Below are 22409 nucleotides of genomic sequence, written 5' to 3' on the forward strand. Positions count from 1 at the left end.
AACTTAAATACGTAAGTAATGTGACAAATAAAAGCACTTTGACTTGTGGTTTCACATGGGACATGAACACCTGTCCACCCCGACCTCCTCCGTAAGCGCCGTTCACATCTATACTTCCCGGTTCACAATTACGTGGATTACATACGAATTGATTGTGTGCTGACCATCACGAAAAAAAAGTGCAATTCGTGTCGATGTACACGAATCAATACATTCAATTTCGTGATTATTACACAAATTGCTGTGGGACTGGGCTGAGCAAACACAATATGTTGAATTGACTATTTAGAATACAGTCAGAATGACCTTCACAAATGCAGTGGTAATCTAATAAAGCTTAAACGCCTGCTAATGCAGCAATATAAAGTTAGCTAATGCTAGCTTCAGTGCCAATGAGCTAAAGTAAAAGACAAGAGTTCCCTGAGCAGAAAACTAATGTGTTTGGTACATGGAGTGCCAGGAAAAAAGTAGGTAGTTCATATCAAACTTTAAAATACATCTGCATGTGCAGTCAGTGCTGAAACTAAAAAAAGCATACAACCAGGACCTGTAGTTATCAACCTAAAGTATCAAAACAGTTCTAACTGGGCAAACAACTGCATCTTAACATATCCATACAAACAATATTAGCATGTATTTGGAGTCGTGTTTCTTTATACACTCTATTTTTATCTCTGTTTTGGTCTCCAACACCTCCTGAGAAAAAAGTGTGGTTCTTTAGCTGCTAAATGCTCCACTATATACCAGCTAGTTGCTAATGTTGTCTATTTCTGGTTTGGTGCTGGGCAGGTAGTGTACAGGGGGTTCTGCTCAGCTTTTTTCACTGAAAACAGACTGAAGGTACCAAAAGAATGAGCTAAAAGAGGCTAAAAAGCTGTGCAGAGTCGGGTGATAATTCTCTGTGGATTCATCACTACAAGGGACCCCTTCACATTACACATAGTGGTTTGTTCCATTGTTTATACATATTATGGACAAGTGCAGCTTTAAATGCTAAGTATTTCAATGTCATGCTTCCTTGTACTTCTTCTGCTCGACATTTCAGAAGGAACTATTGTACTATTTACCCCACTACATTTATATGACAGCTAGTGTAGTTACTTTAAGATTTTCAACACATACCATCAATTAGCAAAATATCCTGCATTAGTATTGATTAAACTACCAAAACTCCACAGAAGTCATTCTGAAATGTTTGATAACTACTGGCCCAGACGTGCGACTGCATGAATACTGCTGTGGCCGTGTCATTGTTAGTTTACCCAGTGAGGATGGAAGGCTAAACAGCTGATGGCTCCAATCCTTTGTCCCATGAAGCCGTCATAGTACTTTATGTTGCTGATCACATCGCCGTTAGAGTTGTAGACCGCTATGAACTGGTTCATCGAACCACTGGAGAGCAGAGGATAAAAGAAAGAGAGAGAGAGAGAGAGAGAGAGAGAGAGAGAGAGAGAGAGAAAGAGAGAGAGAGAGAGAGAGATAGCATCATATCAATCATACGCTGTGTGTACTGCATTGATTTCTTTTGTGGTGATATGTGACCTTCTCGATGGATGTCAGGTGAATCGTCCAGTTAAATTTGTTTTGTTGGCCAAGCCAAGTAAATACATGAAGAATGATATGTTACTCTGCTCATTTAGAAAAAAATGGAACAAAGTAAGGAAGCTACGGAAGCCCAGAGAGGCAAGTGAGAAAAAAAATCTGGTGAACCATTTTCTAAATCTGATCTAAATAGTTTTCTCTCCTGTGTTTATAACTTCAGAACTGGATCATCTTTTCCTGATTTTTTTCCTATCTAGAATATAGAATAGAATAGAAAGCTTTATTGTCATCGTATTAAATACGACGAGATTCACATTGTGAAACAGGTGAAAAAAAGAGAGTTTTTCCAGGTGAAATTGGTTTACCTACATAACTTGCTGACACATAATATATGTAGCTTGTGTTTAGAGTGCATGGAGAAATTAAAACTCACCTTGAAGAAAACATGAATGCTTTTAGTCCTACTTAGAACATGATGTAGTGGTGCACTTCAGCCTCTTGTGGCCAAAATGATTATTACAACAACAAACACTTAAAATTTTTCCTGACTAAAAAAAAATGGTAACACTTTATAATAACCATCATTTATAAATGGTAAATTGATTAGTTAATAATTATCTTACTGTTAACAAACAATGAAAAGATAATTAATGATGTTTACTTATTATTAGTAATGCTATAATTTCTTATTTTATCATTAGTTTGTGTAATATGAAATTATTAGTTTATAAATTATATATTGTATCATAGCTGATTCGGAGACAATAACAATGACATTCCGATGACATTGGTAAACTATTTATTAACCATTTATTGTTGTACACATTATAAGATTTTATATACTATATTAAGTATTTGTTAATAATTACCAAATGATTTGTAAACCTTTTAGATGGACCAGAACCCAATTATTAACCATTGACCAAGTGTTAACTATCTAAATAATGTTTATAGATGCTTTGCAAAGTATTTATTAACCATTTAACAAGTTATTATAATCATCATTTGCAACTTTATAATAGCGATCCATATAATGTTCAAAGACGGTTTACAAACCTGTTATTGACACTTAACAAAGTGTAACAAATATGTAATGTTTATAGATATTTTACATACAATTTCTTAAAGGTTTACAACAAAATTTGGAATCATTAACAAATACTTATATATATAGTATATAAAATGTTATAATATGTGCAACAATAAACTGTTAAAATATAAATGTTTCACAGATGAAAAAAATGAAGGAACTTTTTTTAAAGATTATGCTGGCAAAACCTTTTTTCCACCTGTTCTTAAGTCATAAACACAGGAGAGATAACTATTTAGATCAGACTAAGAAAATAGATCAACATCATTTTTTTTTTTCTCACTTGCCTCTCAGGGCTTCCGTACAAGGCAGAAAAGGAAGAATGAAGGATCTGACCTTAACATCGTGGACACTTGATGAGCTTTTCTTGGGGCTGGAACCTGCATCTACACAAACAAACTCACCAGGCGAACAAGTTGGCCTGCGGGTGGATGTCCAGGGCTGTTAACCCCTTCACTGTCTGCAGCACATTGATGGAGTCTGGTGTCCGCGGTTCAAAGAATCGAACGTCTCCGTTAACACTGGCGGGGAAACCTCAAAGTCAGTACAGGTAAAAAAAAATAAATAAAAAAAGGTTTGCATGAATCTTAACAAAGAAAGAGTATACCTGACACTGATGATATGTCCGTCTGTCTCCTTCTGTAAGTGAGCTTTGACCACCCAGGCTCCGTGCTCCCTGTAGGTCATCACCCTGCTGCAGAAACACACAGCAGACAGATGCTGTCAGATGTCAGCTAAGGCAACGTTTAGCTGTGTGTTTCTTCACTAACAGGAAACACGGGGAAATAACACCAGAGCTGTGAGACTGTGAACATCATCAGCTCCAGTGTGCTCAAAGTCTAAAAAACTGTTATACAACAATAATAAAGCCAAAGGATGTATCATAAACTCACCCACTGGTGTTCAATAAGTGAGTGAAAAAACACCACTAATTTCTTCAATGCATCTTGTTTTTTTAGGTAGTAGCTGGCTAAGTTTAAAGCTAGAGCTAACATACTGACATCATATGAAACCATAAAACCTGATGAATCCATCGGTACCAACCATGTCATACTAGCTTGTCAACAAGGAGGTTAAATAACGCTCCAAACGTATGCTAAATTTTAGTGAGGAAAAACTGTCATGGCCATTATCAAAGGGGACCATTGACCTCTGACCTCCAGATATGTGAATGTAAATGGGTTCTATGGGTACCCACGAGTCTCCCCTTTACAGACATGCCCACTTTATGATAATCACATGCAGTTTGGGGCAAGTCATAGTCAAGTCAGCACACTGACACACTGACAGCTGTTGTTTTGAATGGATTTGAACCATGTTGGAACTTGTGTGTATGTGCTGATGCCCTTCCTCCTGTGTGTATGTGCTGATGCCCTTCCTCCTGTGTGGCATGCAGAGCAGGGGATTACCTTCTTACCAAATAACTTAAAAAAGCTCCAGCAAACAAAAAACAGCAGTATAACATACAACAGCATATCTCTTTCTGCTGTAACATGTAATAAAGATGAAAAACCACTGGGTGGCATCATGGGATCATGACTGGAAAAAAGAAACACCTATCTCCTGGAGAGACAGTGGCCTCACAGCTGAACATGAAAAACCCTACAACCATACTTTTAGAACAGAGCTTGTACCTGAATACCCACTACCCATAATGCACTCTGTTAAACTTGGTCATATACATCCTGACTACAGGTGTGATAGGTAGTGCATTTGAGCTCCCTAAATTTCAATGAAAAACACTTAAAGGGACTGTATGTAACTTTTTACACATAGAAATCGTTTTTATTGCCAATATGTGAACAGGTTGTGAACGTCATGCGCTCGCGAGTGCCCCGATGTAAGTAACATTCGGTTAGAAATGGGAGTCCGCTAACGCCAACAAACGACCAGCCCCACCACAACTCAGACTGCAACACAAACTCTACGGAAGCACAAAAAAACAAAGTTATATCTAGTGAAGCCCGTCTTGCAAAACAGGAATGTGACCGACATCGGGGGAGAACTAGTGTTGTGGGAGAATAGCTGAGCCAGTGCGAAGAGTGTGTGTGCATGTGAGAAGTGAGTGGTGAAGCTAGAGAGAGGGAGCGGCGGCGTGTGTGTGAGGAAACGAGTTAGTTAGTTTAGCTTTGAGAATATCAAGTGAAGGTTCTTTGGAAGTTGCAGTTTGTGCAGAAATAAATGCTGCAGCTCCTCCAGACCATCAGAGGTTTCCTGTGTCTTGTTTCCCTGCTGCTGAGTGAAGTGACGGGGGGTTAACTCCGGAGCGAGTAACGTTATTGACCAAAACTCCGGTGTCTCCCCTGTTCCTTATGACCATGGTCGGGAGGCTGAAGCAGGAAAAATTAACGCAAGGATCAACATCGACCGGGCCTTCGATTCATGGAGGGACCTTCGGTTGGTAAACTAACATTACTGCAAAGCACGTGAAATATAGAGTGATATTGTGGTTTTAGCTGCTAATGTTGCTAACGTTAATTAACATGATCAATCCCATTCAGTCTCGTGTGTGTCAGTAGTGTGAGCATGAGCGCGAGCAACAGGACGCTGACTGTCGCTGACTCTACAGCCACAGGTGTCGCTGTTTAGACTGTAAGACACAGTTTGTGAACTGCTGTATACGCGAGTCATGCAAAACATTAGATGAAGGGGATTCCTAACGTGATGACCTGTGTGTGCCTGTCTACTGGTCCTGGACTAATCTCAGGGGGAGCAACATAGTTGCTGAACGGTGTAACTCCATGCCTGAGGGGAACTGTTAAATTAGCTTTACTTAAAGATTAATGGGCCACTTCATGGTTTAACTGCTTTGTTTTTTCCCCCTTCGGGACTGAAATTAAAATAATGTAATGTTTAACCAACTGGTGGGGATAGGGCGCCACCAGGGTCCATTAAAAGAGGTGGCAACCCAAAGGCAGATTTACAGCACACTATATATAATAAGTATAGATTAGAGGAGTGAATAATGTAGGACTGTGTAGGAGTTAATGCCCACAGAAACTGCTGTGTGTGTGTTCTTCAGTGTATTTAAATAAGGGGGAGACAGTAGAAGAAAAAAAGAGGGGGTAAATTAAACTGTAAATTAATAATCAGTTTAACCTTCTCTGTGATGAGACAATGATGAGGTCAGATGGAAGAGAGAGAGAGTGGGAGTTTTACCATTCATTTGGACCCATCCTCCTATCGAACACGCGTACAGATCCGTCACCCAGACCGGCGACGATGAGCGAACGCTGGGAGTCACAGGAGAGGCTGGTCACACAGCTGTCTGCTCCTGTTGGGATGTCCTGGTGGACACACACAAACACAAAAGCCCACATTAAAGGCTTGTAAAGCAAACTACCAAGGCGTCAATACAACACTTATTTCACATGAAACCTTCTTTGAAATCATCAGTCATGAGCTCTGTTGAGTGTTGGCTTATGCAAAGTTGGACCCAGCATCAAGATGCAGCCACAGGCGAGGCTAGGTCATTTGTATTTGTATTAACTCCATCCATCAAGACAATGATTAGCACACTAAGGACCATTAGATGTGTAAAAACAAAGAAAACTACAGTAATGGTTCTGGCTCTGCTACAGACTTCCATTAGTTCACTAAAACAGACAACAGCATGAGTACACTGTGCACTCTGCACATTAAATCACAATGTGAAGAGCTACAAATCAGACAAGGTTTCTTTATGTTTTAGTATTGATTATTAGTATTAGTATTTATTATATTATTTATTTTCCATAGTTTTGATGAAAACTCTGATTTTCAAATAGCTTGGTCAAGACAAGTTTACTTTTATGTATGACCACCTTTCATGCAGAAATACATCGATTCAGGATGCTCCTCCATCTTCAGTCTGATGTTAAACTGCATGGAGGAATGATATCTAAGGTTGCTTTCACACCTAACCTGTTTGGTTCAGTTAAAACCAACTCAGGTTAGGATGGTTCGTCTGGGCTGCTGTGAAAGCTCATTAGAACTCTGGTGCGGACCAAACAATGAACCCCTGAAAAGGAGGGTCTTGGTTTGCTTCCAGTTGGTCTCTGGTGCGGTTCGTTTGTGGTGTGAAAGCAAACAAACCAACTACAGGATTTTAGTGAAAGCACCTACACTAACACTTATGTCAAATTGAGCATGTTCACTTGTTAACGTTAGCATGTTAGCATTAAGCTCAAATTCTACTCAAAGTCATTAGCTCAGAGAAGTATTGTGTCAAAACGTGTCGACCAAGAGAACATTTGAAGCTGCTGGAGGCGCTAAATTAAGTCCATGGACCTTCAAAGTCATCGTCTGGGGATAGACTGAAGGACAAACACAACCATGATTCAAGCCAAGGCAGTAGAAGGGTTAAGAATTCAGTCAAAACTTCACCATATACCTCAACTTAGAAAGGTTCACCTGTTTTAACAACAGCATTATTGGCTCTCATAGATCTCACTGAGCTTTGGAAACAGAACCAAGATGTAATCCCAAACTCCAGAAATAATGACAACCCTTTTAGGAGTAGTGTAGGTGCTTCTATGTGGACCCCTCCTTTAAACAGAACACCATCACAATGTTCTTTACAGACTACAAAACACATCAAACTGAATGAAAGACTAGAAGGAAGGTAGACACTTCTCCAACTTCGCAGACTGCTCAACAATGTGTGAATCCGTTAATTTTATAGGATTGATTCATCAAAAAATAAGAAGGGGCGATCTTCTTCTCTAACAGACATGCAAGGTCTGAATGCCAAGTTTCTCACCAGCTGACAAAAAAGTTATTAAATGTAATCCTTGCACCAAGTTTCAGCTGTATTCATTGTGAGCTTTTGGAGAAAAACAGAAATACAACCAGATGCAGTGAGTGCAATACCTGGACCTTCATCTCTCTGTCGGTGTCCCAGATCCTGACGACTCGGACATCTCCGGACGTCATAAGGAGACCCGTGTCCTGCTCCCAGTCGACGACCATGCCTGCACCTACATCATAGGATAACACAGCTGTTAGACTTTAGACTTAGACTTTAGACTTTATTGTCCTACAAGGGGAAATTATTCTTCACAGCACTGTACTTCTCAGACACCAATACATACAACAGCACACAGTAACACAGCAACAGCAATACCACAGTGACAACAACAGAAAATGATGGACAGCAGCACACACTCAGGCCCGTTCAGCGACGCCTGTTGTTTAAGGTGGCTATGACTGCCGGTATCAGGCTTTTCCCAAAGCGGGCCCTATTGCACCTCAGTGTTCTGTACCAGTCACATCTTTCAATTAAAACAAAACAGAAAGTGGCTTTTAAAAAAAACAAATCCCAATACTGAAAAAAAGTTTCAAAAGGTGCCAAAAACCTGACATCTGAGTAGGCTATAAAATATTTAATTACTGAGAATAATTTGTACACAATATGTGAACTGCAGTTTTAATTTACGGTTGTTAAACAGAGTTAATTTCATTTCTAAGTGAACCCTCACGCACATAAACCCACACAGACACAGCTGTTAAACACACCGAGCATGTGTTGATCCCGTTAATACACAACACGCACAATCTGTTGGAGGTTTCAGAAGGCTCTAGCTGCCACATGTAGCAAGTCAAATGACAGATTAGTGCAACAGCTTCCTGCACCTCTGTGTCACTAATAAATCCAACACAAAGCAAAAACAGAAACAGCTTTCTGCAGAGACAGCAGGTGCATCAGCAAGAACTTTTTATGTCGATTTATAAAGTTATATATCACACATTGTCACAGAGTCTGGGTTTTTGATGAAAGTTCCACATTTCTTAGTGTATAAACGTGTACGTCATGCAGATGGAAGCATTGTTTAGCGTTTTGCATCCTTCCCGTCAAGGCGAGCACTGGGAGATGCAGACACTGACCCTGGGACGGAGCCTGTCAGCACATTCTGGCTTAGATGAGTCAAATGGCACTCGAGTGAGAAAGTGAGGAGGGAAGAAGCTGAAGAAAGCGAGACTTTTCGCGTGTTGGCAGTCACAGCAGGAATCAAGCGAGCGCTGCCATGTCACTTTCTGGCTCAGTGATGCCTGGCGGAGGCCTGTGGCTACAGCCTAAAGGCGTCCATACGCTTCAAATGAAGTGTTTGGCGGATCCTAGATCAGTGTCTGAAATGCTCTCCCACCACAACTTATACATGTTGGAATCGGGGGCGCCTGGGGGGTAACTTTGCTGTAACTTCCCGAAAAGAAAGTTGACAACCTGTACGTGCCAATGAAGGCCACTTCACGCAGCAGGCAGGTGTGTAAAGGTGAGAATGTAAGCAGGGTTTGAACTTAAAGTGGCAACGGCAAGTCTTTTGCTTTAACTTATCATTATGAAGCACATGTTGATTGGACAATGTATTGGCTGTAGAATAACAACACCATTGGTGTTTAGGTCGGTTCCCTATAAGCCTCGCTTTCACTATGCAATTCTGTCTGTCCCCAGGTATGATATCCTGGGAAATTAAGGCTCGATTTGCGGCACGGATGTATAAGGAGAGCTGGATACAGCGTTGGAGGCTCCCGTTCATTCCTATGAGTGTCTCAGTGGTGCATGAAGCCAAAATGGCTCGACTGCCGAGTGATAAAGTACCCGGATTATCCGACGATCTCCCGCAACCATCGGGCCCATAGAGCAGGAGCACTAGGGTTTCCTTTAACTCCTCCTCCCAGCCCTCGCTCCAGCCTTGGTCTGGGTTTCATTCACATGAACGGAGGAAGGGAAATAACTCTGGATTCAGCTATTAGTGCATTTAACAACTTTTAGGTCCTAATGATTTAAATAAAGACAGTTCATGCGTTCGTACTGGGAAGTTGATTCACCAAAAAAATAATTATCCGCTGAGTTACAGACGTCTCTTTCCCAATGTAAGTCTATGGGAAAAAGTCTTTTTGGGCCCAATGCATCACATGATGGACACAGAAGTTGTAGTACCACCGTTTGGCCACTACGAAAATTTGCTTCAAAGGATGTTGCAGGTCATGGTTGAAACCTTCGAGGACTGTTGTAAGCTTTGGAAAAAGTAACTAAGTAGAGCTCGAGTTAAAATAATTTGAAAATGTACGTTGTTCGGATCCTGGTGGCTACACAGTTGTGGAAACAATGCACATGAAAACAATCTCCGTCTTTCTCTCACAAGGATGTTTTTACCTCTGTCGCTACTAAAACTTCGCTACTCATCACGCCATGCTTAATTTCCTCCATATCGTCTTCATTGTCGTCCTCCTCCTCCTCCCTTAGTCACTTCCTCCTTCTGTTTTTTTCACAATCAATAACCATCTCCAGCTCACCCGCCTGTGTCATCACCTCGCTTTATATATCACTTCATTCTTTAAGCCATCCTAATTGCTCCTTTCACACTACCTTGATGTGGAGAGAGAAGGATAAGGACTCCATTACTTTGCTCTTCTCTGGCATCGCAGAACAATAGTGAATCGGAGCATCATTTGTGACCCTCTCCCACCGCCCATCTCCTCCGTGTTTCTCCTTTATGAGTCGTGACTTAGCTTAACTTTCTTCCACTGAGCCCTCTGTGACGGGGCTTTCTACTGCTCTACTTGGCTTGGGTCGTCAGGAAAACCCCCAAACCCCAATGAGGCGGCTTGACATCCTCCAATGTGACGTCATCCTGCCCGCTCAGGCGTCACAACGTCACGCTGCCGGTAGCGTGGGCACATGGTGGGGGGGATAGCACGGGGGGAAAACCACTTCACAGGACTGCGCTCAGTCAGTGACATGTTCACAGTCGCACGCTTGATGCTGGCTCATTTCAGAGGCTGTGAGGAGAGAGGAGGCATTCCCTTTGAAGCTGGCAGCTCTGTGATGAGGAAAATCTGGGTTACAATGAGAGAGGGCTGGAGAACGGAAGATTCCCCAACACAAAAGCGTGTGCATGTATTCCCTCTAAAATAAGCAGCACACATGCCACCAAACCTTTATAAGATTTAGATTCAGTTTCTCTATGCCTCATTATCTTTCCCTGTGTCCTCCCATGATGAGAAATCAATGGTGCATTAAATATAAAGTGCATGAGCGAAGATCCCCACAAGACTAAGCACTGCTAATGGTCTAATTGTCTCTGTATTTTGTTTCCTATTTTAAGCATTGCCAGATCAACCTGCTAGGGGGCCCTGGAGCAAAAGGTAAGATGCTGGGCCCCTATAGACGCCCTGTTCCTTTCCACTCTGTGCTGGAACTCTACCCGGCCCCATGTTTGCAGTGTGGTACTTTTGATTAAACAAATTAAATAATGAAGGTCTTAACTAGACTTTGATAAAGTGGCCCTCGAGACAGGGCATCAAAGTGAAGGATTATGCCGGTATATTAGAACTTGGATCGTATTTTTGTGGGTCTAGCTATTGTTTCTATCAGTGATAATAGTTTACTAAAGTAACTGCTGAGATGTTGGAACTCTGAACACTGTTAAAAAGAAAGCAGACGGGACAAAAAATAGGCGCAGTTAGACGAACATAGAAGATGTAATCAAACCCCCAGGTCTACTTATGTGGAAGAGAAAACAAAGGCAAAAGGTCCATTTTTCAATATAACATCATACCGAGGCAGATGGCCGCCCACCCAGAGCCCGGTTCTGAAGAATGTATTCTCATTGGGGATCTCTTGTTGTTTCTCTAGATTATAGAGTACGGTCTAGACCTGCTCGTCATGAAAAGTGTCTTGAGATAACTTCTGTTATGATCTCACACTATCAAAATAAAGTGAATTGAAAACCCTTCACGCAAACATAACTTCTAATTAATCCCATTTTTGAAAACTACATTTAATCCCTTATATATACTTAACTTTCTGTGTTACAATTCTATTGCAGCAGTTTTCCCTCCAATTCCTTAATGTGTGTCTCTCAGCAAAAGAATTCCACCAACTCTGTTCAGAATGAAGAACCGCTAGCGGTAGTGCTACCTTGGCTACCCCCGTCGGTCACGCAACCCTCGCCTTGCAGGTCGTAGTGGTCCGTCCAATGTTCAACTTTAATCTATTTTACTCACTATAGTTGTGCAATCAGAAATTATCAACAGCATTTTGTGTGTGTTCACTTTCGATAATCTAGCTAAACTGTTTACTGTCCGATTGTGTTTCTTGCCTCCTTATTGTAGCGATATTTTCAGATATCAGTAATTACTTTAATGCAAAAAATGTTTTTAAAACCGGTAGAAAAGATGGGCAAAACTAACTAAAGGAGATCCAAGTTGTAATGAATTACAATTATCCTTTGGGTAATATAACAGGCCCCACAGTTTTCGCCGTGTATTACAAGCCCTGCGGCAAGCTAGGCCTAAGTTGACTCCCCACCGGGCCGAAGCATCCGGGGGTTGTCTTTTTGATGTTTTTGGCTGGACTGTAGAGGGCCAGCCCTATAATCACAATAGTCTGTCACTGACTGACTGACTGATGAAGTTACACGATTGGTCTGCCGAGGAGGCGATCTAGTTCTAAAATGAAACCAGATTCAGCAGCGACATCATCGCCTATTACTCTCTTAAAATGCTTTCAGGAGCAGATTTTGCTGGATTGTTTCCTGTTTGAAACGGTGAGCAGAAAAACCAGCGACCGATCAGGTGCATTCCATGTTAGGGTACGTCACCGCTTGAACGGCCAGTTGAGTGGAGCAGCGCGTCCTCTAGTGTCCTCGCTCGACTTGGTGGACATGTAGCGCTGGATTTAACATTATAGACATGACCGCTGACTATATATGTGTAACATTTAGCCAGAAATTCACAGACTGACCGTACACAACCCAGACATAGACTCGGTTTACATAGTCTTGTTTAAACTAAAATGTGGAATAAGGAATAACTGGGTGCGTAGGTTGTGTGCGTAACGTTAGCAAGTTTCATTGTGCAGTAGAGATAGAGAGAGAGAGAGAGAGAGAGAGAGAGAGAGAGAGAGAGAGAGAGAGAGAGAGAGAGAGTTTGGCGGTCAGTATGAAGTTAGCAGTAACGTTATAGCTGTGAACATAGCAGTGCAGTGTGTGAACATTTTAGGCTGTTTGTCAGTGAATAAATGCTACAACTCCTCAAGACCCAAGCCAAGTCCCTGTGTCTTGCTTGCCACTTGCAGATTAAAGTGAAGGGAGTTAGCCCCGAAGTCAGCCACAACTTCAGCTCAGGCTCACTTAAGGTGGCTGACCTTTATGGTGGATCAGCTATTCTCATTTTAATGACAAGTCGCTCCTCCGAGCTTTGCTCAGCACAAAAAAAGACACTTGGCTTTGGCGGGGCTAACAACTATTCTGGCTGAAACCCAGCGGTTGATACTGTGCTTTAATGGTGCATAACAAATGGTCCATTAAATTAGCACAAACCAGTTGACACACAGTGAACCTGGAGCTTTGGGACCCGTGGAGTTCTGGGGGCCAGAGCAGTTGCTCCCTTAGCCCAGTTCAGCCTTTCCGTGTCTCTCTGGCTCTCCATCCAACCAAGCACTTCCTCTCACCCCAAACTCACTTCACTCCAACTTTTTCCCTCATTATCCTCTCCTCTTTCCTTCTCCACTTCAGGCGACCAGATGCTCCCTGACTCCAATCAAAAACAGTTTGCTGGGAGTTCAGGGGGTCACAGCTCACAGATCTGCTACCTTAAACCCGACCCTTCAGTTTGTCTCACACGGTCAACACTCAGCTGTTCAAAACGGGATACAATCCTGCCTCAGAGGGAACCTTTGTGGGCCTGAGCGGGTCTTAGTTACCCACACACAAATCAATACGGACATGGAGAATAGAGATGTGAGAAGGATGGGCAGGAGCAAAGGAGTGTGGGCAATGTTTCCTCAGCTGTAAATCTTACCACCTTACAGAGGTGGAGGTATAGATAGCTTCAATGTTCTCTCTTTAAGCCTCATCTCTTTCCCTTACTTCCTGAGATCAAAAGTTCTCCCCCAACAACAACATCAAGAACAGTAATGATATTTTTCACAGAATGGCTTTTCCCACGTTGAATCTTCGACCGGGGGAAAAAGCTACTTTTAACACCACTAACAGCCGGACCGCCGGCAGTTAGTGGTAGATCATCTTGTTCCCGTGCCAGTGTGCAGAGATAATCAAACCTCATTTGTGATATATATATTTATTCCTTTGCATAGATATCTTTGTTTCACTCCTCTTTTCTCTCTGGAGAAGACGCCGTCCCGTGCATTCTTATTCTGCGCTATTATCTCCGGTGATGGACTGGCTCTCCCACACACTGCAGCTCATTAAACCAGTGCTGCGGCCTTCCTGGTTCTTTCCCCCCCTCAGTGTTTTCCTCTCTCTTCGCTTCATCGTGTTTGCTTTGAAAAGGTCCTCCAGGACTCCGGTAATAAAGCGTCTCCAGGATTACTGGGGACCTGCCTGGCGTGCAGAGAAGATGACGTTATCTATGGGAGCGCTCTGACTGGCGGGGACACTTCCCTGCTTTAGCATTTCTCTAACCTTTGAGGGCCAAGGCCTGACATTTAGGGAGGTAAAAAGCTTTGACCTGCCTGGTTGACAAAGACCTTGTGAAAGGAGGCATAACCTAAATTACATTAGTACTTGATGACCTGATTATTGTGGACAGGAGACCAACACTAAGTTCTTACATCATTTTAGATAATTCACAACAAGGGAGATCCCCAACAGTTGGAACTTAATGCCAGGTATGACACAGGGACTACATGAGAATCAAGCCCGATTCCCCCCTCCCGACAATCGTCAGTAAAGCCTGGATTTTTTTGATGGTTCTAAAGATGATCTTTCCAGATATTCTTGTGGTGTGAGATATATTAAGATTGTTTTTTACATCCCCGATCTGCTCGGAAGTCCATCCTGGCCACACCGATTTCAAATTGTAAATATTAAACATGTCCAATACAGAGGACAGCCGATGACGCAGTCACATGGGAAAGAACGATAGCCAGTTGAGAACCAAGCTGACTGAAGAGGAAGGACAAGCACCGCCGTGATGGCGGCCACGGCTAACGTATGAGCTAATGTAAAACGTGAAGACTAAAGTAGTAATAGTAAGATCTCAGAAATGGAGGACCAACTTGTTAATTTGTGGCAACAACACAGGTGTTTATTTACCGTGTCTCCATGACTTCACCCATTATTTTTATATTTTTTCTTAGTGAATTTTCAGTACAGAAGGGCAAAATTGACATCAACATTCTTCCTGCCCGTCATCCCCCATGTTTGTTCACGTTTGATCGCGAGAGATTTTGCGAGATTTCATTTTTTTTTAGTCAGGACTCTTGTTGTTCATGAATGAATCTGTTAGTGTGTGGTGGCTGTTTTGGCCAAATCGTTGCTCACCACACACTACAGGAACAAAACTGTTAAATTGAACATAACATGTCGTTGTGTGTGGGCTCTCTCTGAAAAAATCTTTTAGTGTGGGCCAGGCTTATGATTCAAACGACCTTATGAAACCCATCAAATCACATTGCAACTTTGTGATGGAGGAGTCAAATATGGAGGAATATCTCGACTCAAATATAGAACTCTACTATCTAATATTAAAAGGCATTGTGCACCTCTGTATGTCCCTTATGTAAGGGGTTTCTTTCATCTTAGGTTTAAAGGTCCACAATCTGCAACTTGTGTCGAGTTCTGCCCGGGCCTAAACTGGCCTGGTACTGACGAATTGAGACCCAAACGCGACCCAAGAACCAAGGCTATATTTTTGTTATTTCTTTTCTTATCAAGAGACATTTGAAAATAATCCAACATAAAGCGTTTCACAGTAAAACGCCCTGACCCGACACACAAACAGGTTGCTGAACAATAAACTGGCTCTGATACCTCTTTCACACCAATGACCAGGGTCGGACCGGGGTTATCTGACACATGTTCAACCCTTCTTTTATCAGTTCAAACCAAACTAGTCAACACGGGTTAATCCCTGGTCATGACAGTTCAACTACGGCCTAGGTCATAACCCAGGAGTTTAGGTGCTAGAAATGGGCGGCGGGGGGTTTACAGGTCTGGAGGATTACAGAAGAGGGGATGGTGGCATCATTAGTGTGTGAAAACGTAAAATGTCACAGAATGATGCATGTTTCTGGGGATAATATGGTGTAAATATAGTACATAGAGTATTTTTACCTTTGTAAAAACTATCTTATATGTTACGTGGAGCTGTAATGTAATGCAAAAACATACAGACAACATACAGATTTACAGCATCTGTATTTTGTAGTATCAATCAACACTCATTAACCTTTTTTCCTTTGTCTATCTACAGTACCCATTTATTTTCTATTAGACTACGTTGTGCTATTTAATATGATAATATAGGCTACATTTACAAAAGGATTACAGAAACGTGGAGACTGAAATGTATATTTCACTCACTCCACCATCCCAGCAAAGATTTACTACATAGTGGTTAGTTTACTACATGTGGCAACTGTTGGATAATGAGCTTGTCCAGATGTAATAAAATTACTTTATACTGTATTTCATTTAGTTTGCTAATTGCTTGATAATGTAATGAACTGGGACTGGGTTTGTTACTTTATAACAGAGAGAACAGGTGACAGGATCTTTTTTTTTTTAAGTTTAAAAAGGTAACGTTACAAATAGAAAACGTGCAAACATGCTTTAAAAACAGATGTGCTCACAGCTGGCGGTACCGTGAGGTGTTTCTGTGTGCGGTGGACGCCTCTCTCATTCAGCAGCCTTGTTATGTTCACATACACTACGTTGTCCCTCACCGCAGACAGCCAAGAGCTCCCGCCCCTCAAGGTCTTACCACATATCTATGATGTTCACCTCTAATGCATCTGAAAACATTCCTGCTGCCGTCGCCCCGTTTGTTTGACCTACGGCGACCTGTGACAGTTGCGTCACGGACTGTGCGCCCCCATTTGTAGGCAAATAGATCTGTCCCGCCCCAGTTGATGGCGACCCTGGTGTGTGCCGTTCCTATTGAAATCGACCTTGGTCCAACCCCGGTCTGACCTACCTCTCGACCAGGGTCGCGAAGCCAACTCAGTCAACGCGGGTTAACCCTTTCATACACACAATCAATGCTGGTTCAACCCTGGTTGAGTCCTCGGTTTGAAAGGGGTATGACAAATGACCAAATGGTTTTAGATTTCCAGCCTTCCTGCTATAGTTGCACTTCTCCAACAACATATATGGGAGAGTAAGTTTCTGTCACTTGTCTACTTGGTGTTTTTTTTCTTGACCTACAGTATTCTGAAACCCCTCGCTTTGCATCCCAGTAAAGGCTGCAGACAAAAGAAGTGGGTCTGCCTCGAGGCTTTTTGTCTCATTTTCCTGAAATGTGCCTCTCTCCAGCTTCATACAGAGTCCCTGCCTCCCCGCTTCTGGATTTAGAAAGTTCCCAGAGCCTCGATGTTAACAAGGCACCATGCGGTGCAGCCAAATGTAGAACGGGACACAGCTTCTGCCTCCCAAAAGCCAAAGAGGAGAGGGCTGCCCTACTTTCACTTATGCAGCCAAAAGAAAAGGGACAAAGAGAAAGAAGAGAACAGGTAAAATACCCCCTGAGTATCTGCAGGGGGAGGGATGAGCAGAGGGAGGGGACGGAGGTAAATGAAGAAGGGGAAAAAACAAGTTGAAACATTATTAACAGTACGTGGATCAGAACTTAATTAGACTGACTAAATGTAATCTGTAGAGATGTGAAGTCTGTGTGCTGTGCTTTGCTGTAGCCCCAGGAATAGTTTCTCCAGTCTGTGCCAGCCACGGTTCACTAATTTCACTGGTTCCCCTGGAGTTTAACAGGCTAATCCCTCCGGCGGGACGGACTGGGTGGCTCTATGCTATTAAAGTCACACAGTACCGACACGCTCCCAATTAAACACTGACACCTTTGGGACCAGCTTAAATGGGAGTATTTTTTTTTTATACATGAGAGAAGCCATTTTGAGGTGAATATGAGTCATGGGTGCAGTGCCTGTTTGAAGAGAGACCACAGCCTCACTGAAGGCAAAAGCTATTTTCTCGTTCTTTAAATAAGCATCTATTTGAATGGAATTTTGTATGTGGATAAAAGCCAAATTGCTAATTACCTCCTTCAAGGCCAAGGAAGGTTATGTTTGTTTGTTTGTCTGTTTATTAGCAGGATTACTCCAAAAGTCTGCGATGGATTTGAATACAATTTTTTGGAGGGGTGGGGTGTGGCACAATGAACAATCCATTCGATTTTGATGACAATCTGGATCATGATCCGGATTCAGGCATTGTTTTTTAAGAATTCCGATCAGCATGAGCATTAAAACCACAGGGTATAACACATGCGCAGTGTAACTGATGACGCATTGATGACGCATGACCCCGCCTTCTTCCTTCTTCGAGCAGAGAGATACGAGTGTGGATGTGTGGCGAGACTCCGAGGTGCGGCGGGAGCTGCTGTCCGTCCGCGGTGAGAAATAAAAAAGCAGTAGATGACGGGATGAGACACAACGTAGTGTAACATTATACAGACATAACAAGGCTGCTGAATGAGAGAGGCATCCGCCGATACGTTACACGTTGCCTGAGCAACAATAAAAAAAGCTCAGTTGACGACCTCCACATCTGCTGAAATAGCGTGACGTTTGCTGAGGACATTGGCTAGTCCTCAAAGCCTTTTTTTCTTGTAATATTAATAGGGCTGTCAAAGTTAACGTGATAATAACGTGTTAATGGCTCAGTTGTAAAGCTAGATGGAAGATATTGGCATCATATGAAACTAGAAAACCTAAAGAATTCATCGGTATCAACCATGTCATACATGCTGTCGCAGAGGAGGTTAAATAACGCTGCAAACTTACGCTAAATGTTGGTGAGGAAAAACTGTCATGGCCATTTTCAAAGGGGCCCCTTGACCTCTGACCTCCAGATATGTGAATGTAAATGGGCTTTATGGGTACCCACGAATGGTAAAAGAATGGTAAATGGACTTGCATTTATATAGCGCTTTACTAGTCTTCCGACCACTCAGAGCGCTTTACACTACATGTCAGCATTCACCCATTCACACACACATTCATATACTGATGGCAAAAGCTGCCATGCAAGGTGCCAACTTTGCCCATCAGGATCTGATCTAAATACTCATTCACACACCGATGGCTCAGCCTTCGGGAGCAATTTGGGGTTAAGTGTCTTGCTCAAGGACACATCGACATGTGACCCGGAGCTACCGGGGATCGAACCACCGACCTTCCGATTGGTGGACGACCTGCTCTACCCTCTTAGCCACAGCCGCCTGAGTCTCCCCTTTGCAGACATGCCCCTTTATGATAATCACATGCAGTTTGGGGCAAGTCATAGTCAAGTCAGCACACTGACACACTGACAGTTGTTGTTGCCTGTTGGGCTGCAGTGGGCCATGCTATGATAAAACCTGTGAGGGTTTCTGGACAATATCTGTCATTGTTTTGTGTTGTTAATTGATTTCCAATAATAAATATATACATACATACATTTGCATAAAGCAGCATATTCGCCCACTCCCATGATGATAAGAGTTTTAAATACGTGACAAATCTCCCTTTAAGGTACATTTAGAATGGATAAAAAATGTGCGATTAATTTGGGACTAAATCGCGATTACATATTTTAATCGATTGACAGCCCTAAATATTAAACATACAGTTTGAAAAATACAAAGTATGTGAGGTTGTGACGAATGTAATCAAGGAGCCATTGTTTCAAATATTTCTGTGCCCACATTATCATTTAAACTGCATACAGTATGTACAGTATGTATTGTGCTAAAATTGAAGGCTGGACAGGCATAACAAAAGTATCTAACGGGAGCAGGGCTGAGCATCCTATTAGTTTTAAGAACAGAGTGTCCAACTTGTTGAACAGGGCATGTTAGCACCTGTAGAAACACATCACGCCTACTTTCATCTTTTGGGATGACTGCCAGGGATGAAGTGATGGAGCATCACCGGACAGATGGAGGGATGGGGGATGGGTGGTGGCGGTGAGGGGGGGATAAAGGAAAACAAACAAAAAAGGCACGCTGCCGGCTGTTTAGAGCAACACCTTTGCTCTTGGAGTGAGGGAGTAGAGAAAAGAATGGGGACACTCACCTCCTTGCTTACTCCTGTCAAGATAGATGGAGACCCTTCTGGCCAGACCTGCGAGCAGGGGGAGGGAGTAAATGGAAGGGGGGAGGGGCAGGGAGGAAGGAGAGCGGGAGCGCAACAAAGCAAGCAACACATTAGCAAGGACCCCCCTCCAGTGCATGCGGACCAACACTATCGCACACACACTTAAAAGTATGACTTTGTGAGTATATTCCACATGCAGTCAAACAGCAGAGGGATGAACAAGGCTATGGAGGGCGGAACCTGCCAAACAAATAGATAAATGAATAAACAAATAAATGAGTCGATAACTAAATACTAAAAACATACATTTTGAAATAAATATAAAATAAATACAAAAATAAAGAAATAAATATAAAATAAATGCAAAAATAAAGAAATGTTAAAACATAATAAAAAATAAATAGAAGGGAAAATTAAACAGAAGAGTAAATAAATAAGGGAATTAATAGATAAATAAGATAAGTAGATAAAGATAAATAAATAAAGAAGCAAATTAAAACAGAAATATCAATTTCTGTCACATTTATCAATGAATTAATGGCTACATTTATTTTGTATATTATTTTTGCTACATTTAATGACACATTTATTTATCAAGTCATTTATTTATTCATTTATTTTTGATTTTGGCAGGTTCCGTCCTCCATACAAGGCTGCCGTTTCCCTGAGCGGCGTCTCCCGAATGACTTGCAGCGATGTGCAGGGATCAAAGGCTGGGAGAGAGGCAGGAGCTGAGCTGCTGCCTCTGCATTACAAACAGGGGCTGTGGAGGCTGCACAGGGACCCCAACCTCCAAGCCTGCAGGACACAGAATCTCAAATCTCTTCACCACAGGGCATAAAGCAGGCAGGGTGGAGTCGCTGCTCCACTAGAGCAGACTCTACTTGTGTGTATGTGCAAAGGACATACTGAAATAATTCAACTGGGTTGAAGGTGTTTGTGATCAAATAAATCCATTATCATCGTCATTCGGGAAAACTGCTCGCTGCCTTGTTCAGCCTCTCTCGAGACGAGGGGGAAAACACAAAACAATGTCAAAGAACCAGCAAAGTAACAACAAGCCAGACAAACACAGAGTCTACAGAGATGGTTCACTGATGAAGAACAGTACAAAAGCCTGTAGTTGGACGATGGGGACGGGATGAGTGAGGACAGGTTGTGTGTGAGAGTGTGTGTTAGAGTGTATGTGTGTCTAACAGCGTCAACCTGAGAAATGTTCACAGTCTTGTAGAAACAACCTACTGAGGTAGGGCCGGTTATTGGGCAGCGCAAACAGGGCTTGTGTAATATTTCATCGGGTTTTACATTATTAATGCCACTGAGGCAACGCTAAAAATAAAAAAAAACAACATATAATTATTGTACTCTATCTACAAGACGTTCCATATGGAGGACGGAACTTGCCACAATTCAAAATAAAAAAGAAACGAATAAATAAATGATTAAATAAATAAATGCAAAAATAACTTTTAAAACGAATACAAATAAATAATACATAAATAAATAAAAAGGAAAATTAAAGAAGATTAAATAAATAAGGGAATTAATAAAAAGATAAATAAATAAAACCAGAAATATCAATTTATGTCACATTTTATCTAGAAGACTTTCCTTATGGAGGACGGAACCTGCCAAAATCCAAAAAATCTAAAATAAATAAATAAAAAATAAAATAAAAATGTATAAATTAATAAAAACTAAATGCAAAAACAAATAAATAAATTTAAAAATTAATAAAAAAAATAGGGAATTAATGCAAAGAAAAATACGTACAAAAAGAAATATCAATTTATGTAACATTTTATCAATTAATTAATGGCTACATTTATTTGAATATTATTTTGCTACATATAATGACATATGTATTTATTTATTGAGTCATTTATGTATTTATTTATTCATTTATTCTTTATTTTGGCAGGTTCCGTCCTCCATAGTTCCAAGCAATGGTTATAACTTTAATGATTATTGGGGAGGTAGTGTGTGAATGCAATTGGGGAAACTTTTTGTGTGTGAGAGAGAGAGATTGCAGATGTTTTTGTAGTTTCTTGCCAAACATTTGAACACCACAAGTTGAAGCTGGACTCTTCAGTAAAACTTTTCCAGGAAAGATCTCAGTGGAGTGGCTCTTTATATTAAAAGTGATGCCTCCACTGTGGTCTGAATGCAGAGCCGACACGGCGACTGTCACTAACGACACATCCAGGATAACAAGCACACCATTAAATGTTAAAGTCGGAGTGAAAACAAGGCTGTGTGGCTCGCTGTGGGAGATTCCTCCGCGGGGGAAGAGCCTCTCAGGGCGATTTGTGTCGTGAGAGTCAGACAGACAGTGATGCTAGTTAAGTGTGTCGCCTCTCTGTAGGTCCCCACGGAGCTCTGGTGACTCTGTAATGATGGAGACACATATGTGCAAGCCGTGTGTGGTCCACGCCTCTGCATAGATATCCAGTCAGCCAGTGAGCTCATCCTGACGGCTCTGCTCTCGTTGCTGCTAATTAGCTAAATATGTGTCTTTTTCTATACGAGACATGCTCTAAAAGAGCAATCTGTTTACCTCGCACAATACTGTCATCACATGCTAAAACACGGGGTCACAGGTCATTTAAAAACTTTTTTTCAAAATATGAATTTACCGAAGAGGGTATCAAGGATTCAGAGGAACATACAATCATTCCTACAGCTGTCACAGTTTCCTTAAAAACCTCTGTGACAAAGAATCGACGGCTGAGAAACGCTCGA

At 41.8% G+C, this 22409-nt stretch overlaps 1 protein-coding gene across 8 annotated transcripts in view; it reads right to left on the reverse strand.

Annotated features, from left to right (window-relative positions):
* rptor (regulatory associated protein of MTOR, complex 1) overlaps positions 1 to 22409 on the reverse strand; it is a 263688-nt gene that overhangs the window by 3194 nt on the left and 238085 nt on the right. For 5 of the 8 annotated variants that reach the window (XM_037764854.1, XM_037764852.1, XM_037764851.1 and 2 more), the window contains 6 exons: positions 19647 to 19694; positions 7484 to 7590; positions 5792 to 5919; positions 3240 to 3326; positions 3037 to 3153; positions 1263 to 1392 (listed from right to left, as the gene is read on the reverse strand). In XM_037764854.1, coding sequence (XP_037620782.1) covers positions 1263 to 1392; positions 3037 to 3153; positions 3240 to 3326; positions 5792 to 5919; positions 7484 to 7590; positions 19647 to 19694 — 617 coding nt within the window. The remainder of the gene's footprint in view (positions 1 to 1262; positions 1393 to 3036; positions 3154 to 3239; positions 3327 to 5791; positions 5920 to 7483; positions 7591 to 19646; positions 19695 to 22409) is intronic. The other 3 variants (XM_037764856.1, XM_037764855.1, XM_037764853.1) reach the window with 1 other exon arrangement.

Source organism: Sebastes umbrosus, chromosome 3, assembly GCF_015220745.1.
Source record: "Sebastes umbrosus isolate fSebUmb1 chromosome 3, fSebUmb1.pri, whole genome shotgun sequence".
Lineage (NCBI taxonomy): Eukaryota > Metazoa > Chordata > Actinopteri > Perciformes > Sebastidae > Sebastes > Sebastes umbrosus.